Source organism: Podarcis tiliguerta (assembly GCF_965153285.1).
Source record: "Podarcis tiliguerta genome assembly, chromosome: 6".
NCBI lineage: Eukaryota > Metazoa > Chordata > Lepidosauria > Squamata > Lacertidae > Podarcis > Podarcis tiliguerta.
The window spans coordinates 55,721,916-55,739,318 of NC_139539.1; the positions used below are offsets into that span (position 1 = coordinate 55,721,916).

Genomic DNA, 17,403 nt, shown 5'->3' on the forward strand with positions numbered 1-17,403 from the left:
ATGGCTCTACTCTGAGTACAGCTTACTTGGAGACAAGCCTTGCATTCTCAGAAGCGACACCCCCCAAACAAAATGAGCCACTTATTACGAGAAGAAAAGTGCCACATTAGTAAAGATCATGTAGAAAAACCCATACCCTCCTTCAAATCAGAGCAATCTCATATATCGGGGGTGTGGAACTAATGGCCCTTCAGATGTCGTTGGACTCCAACCCCCATCAGCCCCAGCCAGCATGAGCAACAGTCAGGGATGTGTGGAGGTGTTGCCCAAAATGTCTGGAAGGACACAGGTTCCCATTATCTGCCATACATAAATCATAATAGCATTCAACTACTGCAGACCTTCATTCATTTTAAAAAAACCCACTTTATTATACAAAATGTCAAGTAACATATTCCAAGTGTTTCAAGTAGTTCTGTTGACAGTTTAGTCACCCCGTGACTTGCAATTAAAGTACACCTCTGGAAAGTCAGTAGGACAGATCAAATCAGTTTCAATTTCTTTTGATCTGAGGCAGCTGAACTTGCATTATCCACCTGTTAACAGCACAGGCAGTTTGACTTGAACTATTCCTTGAACTCCAGGAACTGCTGGAGTCTTTTCTTGACTTCTGCAGATACTTGCACGGCACTGGAGAACAGAAAAAACACAAAACAGATTTTGCAGACCTGCTCCCCAAACACTTCAATATACAAAGTTCGGAAAGGGTTTGATGACTTTCTTAGAAAAACGAGAAGCCTAAACAACCTGGGCAAATAAATGTAGCTCAACATTATCATCCCTCTGCTGTCACTTGGAAATCCAAGGAAATGGAAGGATGGTAATGCTGGGGTCAACTCATGGTCTAGCATGGTAGTGACACGATAAAAGGCTTTTCAGTTGCTATCATGCAGCTAGCTCCCAATTTCTTCAAAGCACCGTTAGGCTGCGTATACATTATACTTTCAAAGCACATTCAAAGCACATTTTCCCCCTACAACACTGTAGTTTACCTCTCACAGAGTTAGAATTCCTAGTAATCCTTAACCAACAACAGTGCCTGGAATTATTTGAGGGGGCAAATGTGCTCTGAATGTGCTTTCAAGGTATAGTGTGTATGCTGCCTTAGAAGAACATTTCTGTACAAAGCTACACAGATTGCTGTGCATAACAATTTGTAAAATCCCTGGCAGAGAGCTCTTTTATTTTCTCTATGTAGAGTAGAGCAGAGCATGGTTCCTGCTAACATTTTATTTTCATTCATTTGTGAAAAGAGATGGAGGCCTATGGTACATCTCATTATATTTAGAAATGAACATTAAGGCAGCTTTATGAGCCCAAACCTCACTTTAAGTGCTCTCCAAAAGTGGTGATGATCCGATAGATTGCAGTTTTCAGTGACGCTCTTAAGGCAAATCGAAGGGTTTTGTAGGAAGTGTCTGCCAGACTTCCTGAAATCCGGGGGGGTTTGCTGGAAACATGAGGAAGCTTGAACTGCTTGTCTACCACCTAGGATGGAAATAAACCAACAGGAAACCTAAGCACCAATATCCTCCTTACCTTATCAGACCTTTCTTCTATGGTTAAAATTCGCTTGGAAAAAGTCATGGCAAAACGAAAACCAATCTTTTTTTTTCTAAGTCAATTACCACGTTATGAGTTCATATCACTTTTTTTTCCAAATAAGAAAGTAAATCTCCTAACCTCTTGAAGAGTTAGCAACGTATTCAGAATAGAAGGCAGTGTTGTTTGGACAACTCCATATCTGTCTTCGGTAAATGAAGCTGCTATGAGATGCGACAAACCTAAAGAAAGGAATAATTTGTAGTTTGGATAACTTGTTGCTTAGTCTGGGATTAGAACACAGTGGGAAGCAGAGGAGAGGGCAGAGGTGAAGAAAAAGCTGTGAGTGGAGGAGGGCCCTTTACCCATCCTTTGGACCTCCTGGGAACTCTACAAACCAGCTGTACCTGGAACTGGGTGTGGAAAGTACAGCTGTAGGCAGCCTGAGGAAGTGCCATCTACCTTGGGCCTGCCCATAAAAAGGAAGTCTAGAGTAAGCGACAAGGGTGATGTCCGCTGTTTCCAGAAACTCTTCTGGTTGTGAGGCTTTTGTGGGTGAGCTGAGAGTTTGTTTCAACCCTGGGTGAGAACCCAGAAACTGAGAGGGTGTGCCAAAAGAAAAATGAATTGCTATTGCTGAGTGAATTTCACTGCAAGGTTACCACATAAATCAAAGGGAGCAGCATAAACATTCACCTGAGAGCCACTTCCAATATGAAGAAAGTGCTTACCTTCCAAAGCCCAAATATGCATTTGGGTATCAGAAAAGAGAGCCTGAATGGAAGCCTCAGGGTTCTGAGAAAGAGAGAAGTATTTTTGCAAACCCTTTAGCCAACCATATACACAGAATGTTTCAAATACAGAAATAAAACGAACTAACCAAAGTTTAGCCATCACGAGCTCTGTATGAAAAGTTAATCTGAAAATAGTTTCAGTGCTCAGTGTGTTAACCCTATGAAGATTAGTACTTTGAAGCTAAATTTTCAGTTTACACAGCATTTGTTTCAAGGATCAATGTACCAAGTCCTAATTCAGGGAAGAGGGCCCTATCCCCCTGCAAATGTCCTATCAGCCCCAGCCAGCAGGGCCAATGGTCAGAGATGATGAGAGCTGCTTTCAGGGCAACAGGTTCCCCTATCTTGTTTGAGTTCAATAGTTATGAGCATAAGTTTCATAGGAGTAGTTCAAAAGGTAGTAACAACAATAATTCTTTGCTGCCCAGTTAAGTTTCGATCACTAAGTCATGTCCTCATCCTTACCTTGCTGAAAAAATACATTATCAGTACTCGTTTTGATAAGAAGGTTTTGATCTGGAAGAAGAAAATATCAATGAAAAAACAACGGAACATCTTTAGCAGATCAAAGTGATATTTACTCTCTGTTTTAAAGTAATCCAAAACTTTTAAGCTTCAATGGTTGACAGCCCAATCCTAAACTGAGTTTGTTGGAATTAATTCCCAACAATTTAAAACAGTATGCAGGTCCAAATAAATGCATTTCAGGTTTTATCTTAGTCTCTCTCCACAGTCTAGATATTTTGAATTGCAAGCACTGCATTTGACAGTGGTTTCTGTTCTGCAACCCACATTTATTTTAACCGAGAGCTTCAGTAGAGTAGAGGCTTTAATCTTCGGAGTTGTGCCAATGATCGGAACAAAAATGTGCTGCTTCATTGCAGGGATAGGAGTTGCTATGAAGTGGTCATTGCTGAAAGTTTACAGATTGCTTTGGGAAATGCACTAAACTACATTACAAAGCGCTGGGGAAATGTACAACACAATAATGCTGGTGGAAGTATTGACTCATTAATTGCCTGGTTTCGTATACCTGCTCTTTCTTGCTCTGCAGCCATGTATAGATAAAACTTGGTTGTACTGCTACATTTGCACCGCCTGCAACAGCACTCATTGGGTAGGGTTCAGGAGAAGAGGCTGTCCACTGCAGATCTACAAAAGAAATCCAAACTGTTGGTTCCCCCACCCCTTTTAAAAACAAAAAGCCTAACTGGGTGTCCCAGTAATTAAGTAGCCAAGTGCTCAAACTAAGATTGGGAGAGAATAAATTCTACCTGAACTTGTTGTCCATAATTTTGGTCCTCTCCTCATAATATGGGGACTTTGGACAGATCCATTCCAAGGAGAGTTTAAATCCAGCACGCCAGCCTTGCGACTCAGAGGTGTGAAAGGTGACCCTAAATTGCTTCTGACGTCAGAAGAAGGGGATGTTTTCAAAGGCAACAGAGATGATTTGACCAGAGAAGGCATTTGGGTTCGAGGAAGCATAATGGACCTTGGAGTGTGAAATGATGTTTCTTCAGCAGCTGCTCCTGGCAAATAAGAATATTTTACAAGAAGAACTCAAAATGGTTTATACCAACAAGTGGCATTCACTAAGTCATGCACTTTGCAAACCTAATGTTTTAGTTACTAACTGACAGAGATCCAAATCCCAGCTGGACAGCAACAGGAGGCAATATATTCCTCGGGGCTGCTTCATACTTTATTATACTTCAATTTTTCGGCTGTGGTCTAAACCACTGAGCCTCTTGGGCTTGCCAATCGGAAAGTTAGCGGTTCGAACCCCCGCGACGGGGTGAGCTCCCATTGCTCTGTCCCAACTCCTGCCAACCTAGCAGTTTGAAAGCATGTTGGTGCAAGTAGACAAATAGGTACAGCTGTGGCGGGAAGGTAAACGGCGTTTCCATGCACTATGATTAAACTGTGCTTCTGCACGCTCTGGCTTCTGTCACGGTCCTCCGTGTGCCAGTAGCAGTTTAGTCATGCTGGCCACATGACCCGGAAAACCGTCTGTGGACAAACACTGGCTCCCTCGGCCTGAAAGCAAGATGAGCACCGCAACCCTAGAGTCGCCTTTGACTGGACTTAACCGTCCAGGGGTCCTTTACCTTATAATTGTTTACTGGGGGGGAAACAGTGCTGTAACACAAGCAAGGCATGAAGGGCAGATGCATATCTCATGACATAAAGTGGACAGAAACCACGGGGAGTTCCCTAGTACATTTTCACTGCAGGCTGAGCAATGTGTGCCTGTGAACATGGGTTTACTGTAAGAAAACACCAGCACATCCATGGCAAGGCAGCATTCCCACATAAAGTCTGAAGCTGCTCTTTACAAACATCCACTGGAATGTGTGTTTTTTAAAGGAAAAAAATCAGCAAAAGCTCCACATGGAAGTGAAACAATAAATCAGCTGTCCTACTCCTTTTTGAAATAAGATTCTCCCCGGACACCCATTGGCAGGCCCAGCTGTGATTTGGAGACTCAAGAACTGCAACATTGCAACTGATTCGTCCAGTACCTGGAGGGCTAGAGGGCTGTCTCATGTCCCCTACAGACTGCTGTTTCAGCCTCCCGTTTGCAGCTGCGGCCTCCTGGTGCATTATCAGTTTCTGTGTCAGATCACTTAGAAGTTTCAAGCACTCCTGGGAGATTGAAGTCCAGTTGTGAGGGTGTCCACCTTTTATAGACAAGCAGAATGTCTAGACTTAAAAACTTATTATTATTATTATTATTAATAATAATAATAATAATAATATTTGTTAGTCACTTTATCTTGCCCAAGGCAACTCAGAGCAACTTACAACCCAAAAAAGCTAGCCAATTTACATAGCATGAAGTAGCCCAAAACAGGGGTCAGGGGTCAACTCAAAATATCAACCCTTTAAATGCCCAAAGTTGTGGTCAAACTGTTAGGCCATGAATATAACGACATCATATAGCCATCAGAAGCTAGTCAATAAACACTGGAACATCAGGCAGTGGAGTGAGGCATTTCCAACGTATTTCACAGAATTGTATTGGGGTCCAAAAAGCCCCAATAAAATATGCATAGCTACCTTACTTTTAATGCATGCGATAAGCACCGTCTGCTTTGCCAGTGCAGAGGGGAAATGCTGCTTGTACACAATCCATCTTGGACCTCCTCATACCTTGTTTTGGACACAATGGTGGTCAGCATAAGATGCTCTGCATAAAAACCTACCTTTCCTCACTACTATTTGCTAAATACAACAATAAAAACAGAACAACTCTCCTCAAAGTCAGCTTCCTACAGAGTACTTCTCACTTTCCTCTTCTGACTTAATGGGTCACAGATATTTTTTTCCAAATACCTGGCTGGCTAAGGCTGAAGACCTCTTGACGCCGCACAGAAGAATACTGGGAAAGGAACATCAAGTCCTGTAAAGCCAAGAACTGCAGGGGGAAATGTTTAGAAGTATTAACAGCTGTAACGTTTTTACTCAAATCTTATCACTAAAATTCCCTTTACTCTGCCCCCTCGAAATAAATTTAAAATTGTCCAGTAGCACCTTAGAGACCAACTAAGTTTGTGCATGCACACAGGTATCTGAAGAAGTGTGCATGCACACGAAAGCTCATACCCAGAACAAACTTAGTTGGTCTCTAAGGTGCTACTGGACCATTTTTTAATTTCTAATTTATTTTGACTGTGTCAGACCAACACGGCTAACTACCTGAACCCTCAAAATAAATTATTTTCAAATTATTGCTTTTTTCCAGACACACCTGAGAACTGCATTTTCATTAAGTGCTAGATAAGGGACAAAGAGCTTCAGCCACTTTAGGTATGCAAGCAAACGTATAAGAAATTACTTCGATACGCAGACAGATTTTTGCACTAAAATGTTGCACTGGTGAAGCATTTCATGGAGAATGGAAATGGATTTATGGCTGTCATTTGCTAAGCTGGTAAGGCAAGCCAGAGAGAATGGCCTAAGGAAGGAGACAATAGAAGCATTAGGGACCTAGGGAAAGAGGGGTTCGGATCCCAAAACAGAAGCACAGCGACTTCAGAAAGGAGTGGGAGAAAGAAATGATTCAGAGGAATTAAGAGGGGAAAGAGGAATGTGATGGGGAAGGAAAACCAGGAACATGGGCAAAAGAAACTTATGGCTAGAAGTTACAGAGGTGAGAAAAGATTACATTCCCATAGTGATCTAAAAAACCTGTCAAATCCTTGGCTGCAAGCTTCTAGTGTGAATTTTATTGGTAGATTGAAAAATACCTTGCATGAAATCCCATGCTTTATCACTTATATTTTACTCAAATTGCTTCTATTACGACAAAGACTACGAAAGAGGCAATTTGACAAGTCTGTGTATTTAACCAAACTCATACCTTTATAAGAGGTGGGGGGTTGCTGCTTAAAATTTTAGGTAAACACTGGTCGGTTTCTTCCGCAAATGTCGGCTGGACAGGAAAATGATGTGCCTGAAAATGGAACGCACACCGTAGCTGAAGCTCGCCATGAGAAAAACCCCTTTGTCAAAAATAATAATAATATATACTGTGATCATTTGCAAGCCTGGTCAAACCAGCAAAACGGACAGGCTGTCAACCCAACCCAGCCCTGACAAGAAAGCAGGGGAAAGGAATGTAAAATTATCCAACTGAAAACCGATTAATCTGATCTCAAGAGTCCTGCTGTGCTATACAAAAAGTATAAGAGCATTCATGCATTGCTTTAAAAACGGAAGAGATAGTACAATTGTATATATCAGACATACAGCACCAACCTCAGTGGCATAGATTCTGAAGAGCAGCCATGCAATGTACCAAGTCATCAGAAGAAACACGCCACATAGCCAGCTGTGGTACAGAAGGGACAAATCCAAGAGACCAGCCATCGTGTCCAGAGGATGAAGTTTACTGGAAGGCCAGGGGAGGAAAGCCAACACCATTACATGGTGTTTTTTGCAATGAGCAGTATATAAAAACAAGCTGGTCTATATCAAAAGTATCGCTTTTGATATATGCTTACACAACACAACAAATGAACTATGCAAGTGGAAATGTGATTCTAATACTTCTGTTGTGAAAGTGTTTCCCATACGATTGCTCAGGGCATAGTGGAAGACATTTAGGACATTCTCCACTGACACAGAATCAAACAGACTCAGTAAGTCCACCAAGGATGCCTGAGAAGTCTGTTCTTTGTTACTTCCCACTGCCAGAGAGGATAAGGTCACCATCATTCCCCAATGAGCCTCAAACATCTTTAAAATCTCCCAACACTGTAAGAACTATCCCTGGTGGAAAGCTTTAGTGTCCTACTCCATGGAAGAATATTATTCTCCTGTGGGCACCATCAGACTAGTGGGGTGGAGCTGGAAAGTAAGTTTTGAAGCTCTGTACGACATCAAAGCTGCATGTGACCTTGACTGGCCATCAATAGCAGGAAAGACGCCCATACCAGGTGGTGGGAGAGGCCAGGTTTCTTTTTTACTTAGCACATCTTGTTAGAAAGAAACATCTGTGCTGGACCACCCTCAATAAGAATCTAGAAACTTCAATTAAATGCATCACTTTTCATTGACAGGAGTAGGTTGCTAGGGGAATTATTATACCACTCCTCTAGTATTTGCATAAGCATACCTACTGTATTCTGGGCTCAATTAAAAGTGCTGGTTTTCATATCTAACTGGCTAAACTCCATCAGCCTACCTGAATTGTTTCTACCCCAACTGAACGCTAGGAGAACTGCAATTTTAAAGCATGAAGTCTGAGCTTCTTTCCTGCCCCCTCTTCGTTCCCCATTCCTTCTTCCTTGTGTGTCATATTATACGCCTGAAAGGGGGGACAGTCTTGCTAAGCTGTTTGTTTTTTTCAAGCTGCTCTGGGAGTCCTATTTTCTAAAGCATGGAGAAGGAATCTGACAACCTGCAAAATGTACAAGGAGTTCCTCTATTACAAGATGAAGAGTTAGAAATTCAATTTATTTATTTGTTATAGGTACTAACCTATCAGTCTGAAGGTTCATTGTGGTAATTATCCATGCCCTTGGAATATAACCTAAAATGGGGGGGAAATCAAGCTGTAAAAACACAGGTGTACTTCCATAGAGGAAATGTATTTCTGGCATAAAAATATATTACCAACAGAAATTTGAAAGTTTTAAGGAAAAGAAATGGTGATAAATTGGGGGCAAAACTCTGCTACACGGAGCATTTTCCCCCTCCCCTATACTGGCCAGTTGACTTTGTAAACCCCAAAAGTTGGGCATGACTATGGCAGCCAACTCTTATGTAAAGCCCCCTCCCACCCCAATTCAGCAACTTGTTATCAGGGAATTGCTGGCTTCCTTCCCACTTGTATCATTTACAGAAAAGGCGGCAGGGGGAGAGAAGTAAAATTACCAAAAATTCTTACCAAAGAAATAGTAAGCAGCACAAAAGTTTCTGACCATATAAAGCGACTCCACACAACTATGCTTTGCAAGCAACGGAAGTGATCTCCTGAAGCGCAGATACTTGTATTGCTGAAAAAGATTGGGCAAATGTTGAACAGCAGAATATTCTTATCCACATACCATATATCAGACTTTGGAGTTAAAAATATGTCACATTTTAAACTCAGAAATGATTTCAGATACTGCAAGATCCTGAAAGATATTAAGAGAACGCTTTCTTCTATTTTAGAATTACTCTCTTCCCTAATATTGTATTACTATAGGTTACTGGCTTGGATCCAAAGGTGTCCTACATGAGTGGAAAGGCACTTGTGTGTGTGCATGGCAGCCAAACCAAATTCTTCTGATTTTACCATCCTGCTACAGCTCCACTCTGCCGGATTCCAGGGAATCCCCAAAATCCTCAGGGGTATCCTTTGCATGGAGCACAAGGGCTTGTAAAGGGGGAGCAGCCTGGAAAACACTATGGGAAAAGCGGAGTTCTCTGGATCCAACCCACTGTACTGTGGTAAAATGACTACAATAAACTGAATTACTGTCACACAGCATCAAAGCCCATCTATAACAGGATGACAGACAATCTCAAGAATCATTCGTTTGGATCCTGAAAACTGCAAGTGGATAGAAGATCATTGAAAGAAGAAAGCTCTGCTCATATAAGGGGTTTCTGTCTGATTTGGGACAATTTTGCCCACCCACTGCAGACGCCCACATCACAAGCCACACCATTTAGGAGTCCCAACAGAAGTGAGAAGTCTCCTTCTTCAAGTTCTGCTCATACAGTGGTACCTCAGGTTACATACGCTTCAGGTTACATGCTCTGCTAACCCAGAAATATTACCTCGGGTGAAGAACTTTGCTTCAGGATGAGAACAGAAATCGTGCTCCGGCAGCGCGGCTGCAGCAGGAGGCCCCATTAACTAAAGTGGTGCTTCAGGTTAAGAACAGTTTCAGGTTAAGTATGGACCTCCGGAATGAATTAAGTACTTAACCCGAGGTAGCACTGTGTTTCTTGGGTCCCCACCCACTATGCTGCAGCTATGCCCTGCAGAAAAATCCTTCCTGGACCCAGCATGATATGACTTCCCTCCAAATATGTAATAGTCATGATCACGTAAAAGGTAATGATAATAATAATAATAATAATAATAATAATAATAATAATAATAATAATAAAACTAAAGGACCCCTGGACAGTTAAGTCCAGTCAAAGGTGACTATGGAGTGTGGTGCTCATCTCGCTTTCAGGCCAAAGGAGCCAGTGTTTATCCACAGACAGCTTTCCAGGCATGTTTATTCACAGAGTATCTGTTTATCCAGACAGCTTTCCAACATGACTAAAACGCTTCTGGCACAACAGAACACTGTTACGGAAGCAAGAGTGCACGGAAACACTGTTTATCTTCCTGCCACAGTGATATCTATTTATCTACTTACACTGGTGTTCTTTTGAACTGCTAGGTTGGCAGAAGCTGGGACAGAGCAATGGGAGTTCACCCTGTCACGCAGATTCAAACCGGTGACCTTCATGATCACATAAAAGCAAAAGCACTACAGGTGGCCCAGTGTTTGAATTCTATTCCTGCTGTTACTTGCGCACTTACCTGTATAACTGGAAATGGAAGGTAGTTCAAATTGTTAACAAGATACCGAAGGCTATAGCTGTAACCCATAAAGGCTCCAAGAAGCAAGAGGAAGAGGTGGTATTCATTCAGGCACATGTGCAGATCAGCATCAGCTACACTGAAGCAAAGCAGTAATTTTAGCCTTTAGTTGCACAGGAAGTTAATAACTCTATACTCAATTCTACTTTTAAGGAAATGTTATCCAATTTTGCAAAATTAAGGTGGCGGAGGACTCATTCCAAAACATTGTCCAGCAACTATGAAAAAAGGTTTTACTCTCGTTTATCTATTACATAATAAACAGACTGAAACACACATTCCCCAACTTTATATTCAGTTCGCCTTGTAGATATACATATGGTACTGCAAGGAGGTGCTCATTTTTAACTACTGACTTTTTAAAAAGTGATAAAATTGTACAAATATTGGGGGGCAGTGGCAGCATCCTGAGCACTATCCAACAGATAACTGCAACTGACTATAATCCTTACTGGATCACTGGCTGGAGTTAGCTGGTATGAGAATTGCATTTTCTCAGCAACCTTGACTTGCGTCCTAAAAATAGGGAAAAGGCTACAGAAAAAGTTGCAGCCTCTTTGGAGTATTTTAATCCAGGTTTGTAAATAATTCAAAAGTTAGCAAAAATGTTACTAACTTCCTATACAAGCTACAGTATAGGGGAAGCCCTGTCCTCTGTGGCCTTCATGGAAATGTAAGCTTCTAGCCTTGTCAACAAAAACCCTTATACTGAGGAGCTTAGAAGAGGAGAGATGGCACAAACGTTCCTTCCTCCACCAAGTCTCTCCTTGCCTCACCTGTGGCTACAAGGCTACTTTTATCTTCTGCACCCAAAGGGTCACAAGTACACAGTAATTTATTTCTCAGGAAACATTTGCTTGCACACATCTTCCTACCAGCTTTCTACACTTGCAGCAAAATGAGAACCACCTAATGTGAACTATCTGGCAGCATTTCGTTATTAGCATTCGCAAGAAGTTACATTTTAATAAACAGCTCTTGAACCACCCCCAGGGTTACCTTTCTGTAGCTGTGCAGGATACAGATAAAAAGAGAAACTTCCCCTTCGTCATAACTGCTGCACACCAAGCTACCAGCATTCCCATTACAGCATGAGCAACGGAATGGATCACTTGCTGCGGGTGGATAATCTTGCTTATCAGAGCTAACCGGGAGCAAGGAATAGAAGGCACAACTGCAAAGTAAGAAGGCAAATAAGAACATTTAACCACCTCCTGACTTAAAGAGTATTACATTACGTACATACTTTGTGTCACATTTCAAGACACCACATTCAGGCAATCACTGCTCCACATTTAAGCACTCATGAGTTCAGTGTAGGATACTGAGTTCTTTAAAAAAGCCAAATCAGACTTTCAGGAGTGGAGAATGGTCTTTAAGGATTTAGCACAGCATTTAGAGTTATTCCACATTTATTAATGGAGAGTTTTAAGAGCAAAGGTTGGAAACTAAGTTTCTACTGACACACAAAGAAACAGATTCCAAAGTTTAAAACAAAGCCTAACGTTAAGCACAAATCAGCAAATCAAACGGCACTTTTAAAGTTGATGCAGCTTTCAACACCAACCTGCATGAAACTCAACGTTGAAGATGCTTATTACCAGTATGACCACAGACATTAGCAGTATGCAGAAAATAACGTAGGAGGTATACAGGTCATTGAATGAACCTAAGGCAGGGGGAAAAATATGAATCAGAAGTACTATACAACAGCTCTACTACTAGATCTAAGTGCCTACAAGGCTGGACTCAGACCTAGGGGGCATTTGGTATATCTCTCACCTCAGCCATAAACTCAGCGATCACATTCACACATCACACTAAACCATTGTTATTGTTGTTGCTGTTGTTACTGTTATTACCCTGCCTTCCTCCCAGTCCAGAAATTGTAATTCCAGAGGTAACTCTGATAATACCTCTGGCATGTCTGGATGGAGGATACAGAGGGGTGTGCGAGTGTGTGTAGCAACCAGCCTACTGTACAAAGGCACCATTTACATTTGTTGCTCTACCCATTTTTGCCTCTGCCCCCCCCCCCACCATTGGCATGGGGCCCTCAGGCTGAAAAAAATGTTCCCCATCCTTGCTCTACATGTAATATGAGAACACTGGCCTAAATGTTAGGGCTGTTGTAAGGATTGCTGTGATAATATGCCCAAATAATGTTGAATTAAAAAACTGCATAAATACTGCTCTGTAACATTTGTCTCAGACAGGGCACTGACATACTTGTGATCCATTGTACCGGGTGGAAGAAGTCAATGCTGCTGATGCTGATGAAGGCTGCAATACACAGAGGAAGCAGCAGCACCGACCAAGCAAGGCTTGCAGCTGCTCTCCATCCCAAGATCTGGAAAGGAAACAAAGCGTGTTCTCATTAAAGGAGAGCACGTGATGCAGATGGGGCCGAGCAAAGCACCCCATGGTTGCCAGGCAGGATAGATTGAAGGGGCTTGGATCGGATTGGTGGTTGGTGTTACTGGGGTAAATTTGATGTTGCCAATTTAGGGGTGGGGACAGAGGTTGTTTAAACAAGGCTCACAGCATGTTCCTTTCTCTTTCGCTGTGGGCACCGGATCACCCGCCCGCCCTCCCTTGATTGGGCTTGTGCTTTGACCTTGCTATGCCTGTCATGGGGTCGTCCGCCTTGGTGCGGGGGCCTGGTAGGAATTTTTCCTTTTGGCTGATTAGTGTGTGCCAATTGGTTTTTGCCTACTGCGTAGCAAATCGTCACAACTTGTAAGGTTGGCGGTTAGGCATTGGTTTAAATTGGTTTGTGGAGGGGCATGGATTGGCTGTGCCTGCCCCTCCAATGCTGCTGCTGCACGGGAATTCCGTTAAAGGAATTCAGGGGCTTACCATCCTCTCGGCCAAACCCCTGGAATTGGGTGCGGGCCGCGTAAGCTCCTGGGAGCATGCGGGGAGAAGTTGAGGGTCTGTGTCGCAGCTCCAGTTATCCCTGATCTTGTTCCTCCACACTGGCTCTTGCTGGAATCCGGGAGTCAGTGCTGTCCCCCAAGGCGGGGGGGACAGCTAGTCATAACCAATGCCTAAGCAACCACTCACAATGTGTATTTTAATAAAGTTGTGGCCAAAATTATGCCAAAAACCTTAAACAAAAATTATGTGTGATGTGTGAGTTATTGGGGTAGGGGTGTTTTGGGGACCTCAGCACGCAAAAACGTATCCAAACACAGACTCCATAAACCAGGATGTAGATGTAGATGTAGATGTAGACAAATTGCCCATTTAAACAGTTACTCAAGATGAACCTCTCTCAGGACTGGTGGAGAGAGGTGGGGGAAAGAGAAATAGTACTTTTGGAAAAACTTTAAGTCAAAATGATTTATTTATTCTTTTAATTTCATGCAAGAGTTTGATCACTTTCAAATCATATGCAGTTTTAAATGAACAATTTTCAGAGGAAAATAAGTAACAGCGTTTCCATTAGAATTGAAGAGGTGAGGGAATGGGAGTTTTCGGAGGAGGAAAACAAGAAAAAAAATATTCTGAATCTCAGAAGTCAGAACAGCAAGAGGGATCACTGCGCAGTGAAAGCAGCAATCACTCTTGCTGTTCTGGCTTCTGTGATAGCTATGCATCCTGCATTCGCTCCATAAGACGCACACACATTTCCCCTTACTTTTTAGGAGGGAAAAAGTGAGTCTTATAGAGCAAAAAATACGGTAAATCTGGCTGCACCAAAGGAAGAAGAGGGACAGCAGGATTATGTTCATTTTAAGTATGTGTGCCTACGTTTCCATGTTTTCCTCCTCCTTCCCTGTATATTTTTCCTTGTGTGCATGTCTGTGTGAATTTTAAATATTTTGTTTGTTATTGTCTTATGGATCTCATGCTATCTTTCTGAAGGAAGGAAACCAGCTGGGTAGATGGGGCTGCACCTTGTCCCTCTCAGGAACAACTGATTTTCTAAAAAAATAAATTTTATTAATCAAAACAAACAAACTATTGACTGAGGCATGAAACCTGCAATGACACAGTGTAAGAAAGCAAACTACCAGCTCTTCCTTGGGCATTGGAGAAAGGGGGTGAAGGATGAACATATAGGCATGGGCAAGAGCTCATCATGCAATCTGACTGAAGACCCGAAGACACAATGAATTTTATGGGCTATGTATATGTAAAGACACATATAGATGTCATGAATAGCTCTACATGAAGTCATATTTGGCTGGTACAATTTTGAAATTAGAACAATTGCGCATATACGTCATGAAAGTCCAACAAACAGCTGCAAATCCCCATGTTTGGTGTTACCGCTGAATACTTTCCAGTGGTGGGCCAATTTTTCAAGGATAGCAACGGGTAGCACTTTCTTAAGCCAGCTGTCCTCTGTGGACATGTGAGGCATCTTAACAGCTGCTTGTTGTTTCATACCATTATAAATATGAGCAACAACCTCTGCTCCACTCCCACCTAGAAAAGGTTGGTGCATGCAGAGTTTCAACGAAGACAGCCTTTCCCAGGATGGAAAGGGCCGACCGACTTCTTAAGCAGCAACTTCTGCTTCAGTCTAAGGCAGGAACCTTAGCCAGAACTAGCAACCCGATACAGTACTAGAAAGTAATGGCAATTCTACTGGACTATGTTCTCATAAAAACAACAACACCCTACTCCAGTTTAACTTGCCTGCCGTCCTCTTCAGTTCTCCCCAAAAACTGAATGAATCTTGGCAGTTTTACAAGCCTGTGCTTAAAAACTATGGGTTTATTGGAGCCAATCCACAGCGAGGGTCCCCCGCCCACTTGCCAAAGGGAGGAATTAGGAATCTGTTGATACCTCTGAAGCATGAAATGACGTTGCGCAAACACGCATTAGCTCTATTCGGGTGTTCGTGCACATGTGCTTAATGCGCGCGCATTCATACATACATTTAGCTGTTCCCGCGTTGAATGGAACATCATCCCTCGCCCTCCCATGCCGCGAGCGGATAGGAACTGCTTCAGTTCCCGGATGCTATCCCAGGGAGCCCTGCTCCCGTTGCCAAGAGCAGGGAATAGCTTCAGTGACGTTAATTTAGCGCGTCCGTCGTCGGTGTGCCGCTTCAGTCGACCATTCTCTAAGCGGAAGTTTACTTTCTTACGGAGTCCCGGCAGAAAAGGGGGAGGAAGTAAGTGAGGGGTGCCTGTGTTTTCTTTGTGCAGATTTCCGATATATTTTAAAATGTATTTTGTGTTTTTTTTAAAAAAAATAATCATTAAATATTTAATATATACAATATAGTATTTTAAAATATCCAGTATATAATGTTGTTGGCATCCCGTCCCTCTCGAGAGACAATAGAAGAGCGCAAGCCTGGGCAGTGTGCATGGAGGTGCTGGGCTGCTTAGATGACAAGACCCCCCCTCTCGGTCTCGCTTTCCTTCGTCTCGAGAGACAATGGCGTGCTCCTCCGGTGGTGAAGACAATAGCAGCACCAAAGTGACCTTCCCAAGGGCACAAGTCTGAGGAGCGTTTATGGAGGTCCTGGGCTGCTCAGAAAACACAACTAGCCTCTCGGGCCTCGCTGATGTGGTCCAAAGGAAAGCAAAACAGTACATTTGACACCAGGGTGGCTGCAGGAATTGACAGAAGGAGGTCTACAAGGCACCGTCCAACCATCTTAGGAACTCCGCTCCTGATTTGTCCCGCAAGGGAGTGGGCAGAGATTATTCCTCAAGGTTTGCTCCCAGCAGGAGGAATGCAGTTTGGTTTCAGCACACAGAATATGATAGTAGAGCAAGTCTACTGCCAGATGGATGGAAAAACAATTAAGGTTTATTGGAACTGCTTAGTTTCCCATGTCTCTACTGATTAGCAATAAATCTTTGAGTGAACCATGCAGATGAAAAATAAGCTTTTGAAAAATATGTGATTGCTAATGGTCTTCTCTCTAAACTCTTATTTCTCATTTTAGCACCTCAGAGGATCTCAGGGGCCCAAGGCACAGGTGGAGGAGGGAGTGTGCAGCTTGGAGTCTGCAGTAGAGATGGTGAACGTGGGGTTGTCTCGCGTGGACGAAGCGGTGGCAGCCAAGCACTCGGGGCTACAAGAATATACTGCCTGCCAGTCTTACGCATTCATGAAGGGCATGGGGACATTTATTACAGTCTCCGGGATGGCTTTTGCTCTTCAAAAATTCATTCGGAAGATTCACTACCCGTTCCAGTGGAACATCCTGCTTTCCTTTGTTGCTGGTTCAGTTGCAAGCTATACAGTAACTCGATGGGAGACACAGAAGTGTTCTGACTTATGGATATTTCTGGAAAGCAAACAACCCAGTGTCCCAGATGTAGCCAAAGAGAAAGTGCCACATTTGGACCCCCAGAAGGAGACAGAGGCCGGTGCAAAAAGGAACAAGTATGGAGATATCATGGACTAGCCTGAAAATCCTATTGCAGATATTTAATGCCTTTGGCTCATGGAGTCAACCCATTAAATTCGGGGGGGGGGGGGCAATGGATGGAGGCAGAGCAAATCACACTACACAACTTTTCAAAGACATCTGAAGCAGCCCAGTATCAGGAAGTTTTGAATGTTTGGCGTTTTTATTTGTGCTGGAAACCCAGCCAGATGGGCAGGGTATAAATAATAAAATGATGGTGATGATGATGATGATTTCTTTCACTATAACCCCCCCCCCCATTAACTTCCCCACTAGTTCTGATACGGCAAAGATAAGGCTATAGTATTAGCAGTGAATGTCCAATTTCTTGTTTAATACGAGACCAGTCTGTGACCTTCATGTGCTGGTTCTGTCACCCTTAAAGGTAAAGGGACCCCTGACCATTAGGTCCAGTCGTGGCAGACTCGGGGGTTGCGGCGCCAATCTCGCTTTATTGGCCGAGGGAGCCGGCGTACAGCTTCCTGGTCATGTGGCCAGCATGACTAAGCCGCTTCTGGTGAACCAGAGCAGCACACAGAGACGCCATTTACCTTCCCGCCGGAGCAGTACCTATTTATCTA

General features: G+C 43.0%; 2 protein-coding genes across 5 annotated transcripts; one reads left to right on the forward strand and one right to left on the reverse strand.

Moving 5' to 3' along the window:
• Positions 1 to 351: 351 nt before the first annotated feature.
• Positions 352 to 15,463, reverse strand: NDC1 (NDC1 transmembrane nucleoporin). 3 transcript variants are annotated; one of them, XM_083448063.1, is made up of 18 exons: positions 15,330 to 15,463; positions 12,667 to 12,787; positions 12,005 to 12,106; positions 11,437 to 11,611; positions 10,378 to 10,516; positions 8,734 to 8,842; positions 8,325 to 8,376; positions 7,101 to 7,233; positions 6,703 to 6,795; positions 5,676 to 5,757; positions 4,862 to 5,020; positions 3,611 to 3,868; positions 3,370 to 3,488; positions 2,802 to 2,852; positions 2,274 to 2,337; positions 1,684 to 1,784; positions 1,328 to 1,488; positions 352 to 630 (listed from the first exon to the last, which is right to left on the reverse strand). In XM_083448063.1, the coding sequence occupies exons 1-18, from the start codon at positions 15,375 to 15,377 to the stop codon at positions 567 to 569; spliced, it is 2,031 nt and encodes a 676-aa protein (XP_083304189.1). In that variant the 5' UTR covers positions 15,378 to 15,463; the 3' UTR covers positions 352 to 566. The 3 variants fall into 3 exon arrangements, with proteins under 3 accessions (XP_083304189.1, XP_083304188.1, XP_083304187.1); XM_083448062.1 differs by having other exon boundaries at positions 3,611 to 3,862; positions 15,238 to 15,358; XM_083448061.1 differs by having other exon boundaries at positions 15,238 to 15,358.
• A 28-nt stretch (positions 15,464 to 15,491) lies between these two features.
• Positions 15,492 to 17,049, forward strand: TMEM141 (transmembrane protein 141). 2 transcript variants are annotated; one of them, XM_083448258.1, is made up of 2 exons: positions 15,492 to 15,568; positions 16,355 to 17,049. In XM_083448258.1, exon 2 carries the CDS (start codon positions 16,427 to 16,429, stop codon positions 16,817 to 16,819), a length of 393 nt encoding a protein of 130 aa, XP_083304384.1. In that variant the 5' UTR covers positions 15,492 to 15,568; positions 16,355 to 16,426; the 3' UTR covers positions 16,820 to 17,049. The 2 variants fall into 2 exon arrangements, with proteins under 2 accessions (XP_083304384.1, XP_083304383.1); XM_083448257.1 differs by lacking the exon at positions 15,492 to 15,568 and adding an exon at positions 15,789 to 15,921.
• The last annotated feature ends 354 nt before the right edge of the window (positions 17,050 to 17,403 follow it).

Coding starts and splice junctions, on each gene's coding strand:
- NDC1 (XM_083448061.1), bottom strand. CDS start 15,327: ATGTATGAATGCGCGCGCATTAAGCACATGTGCACGAACACCCGAATA. Junction 8,377..8,733: donor TGCTGCTTACTATTTCTTTG/GTAAGAATTTTT, acceptor CCCCCATTTTAG/GTTATATTCCAAGGGCATGG. Junction 631..1,327: donor ACTTTTGGAGAGCACTTAAA/GTGAGGTTTGGG, acceptor TCTGTTCTCCAG/TGCCGTGCAAGTATCTGCAG.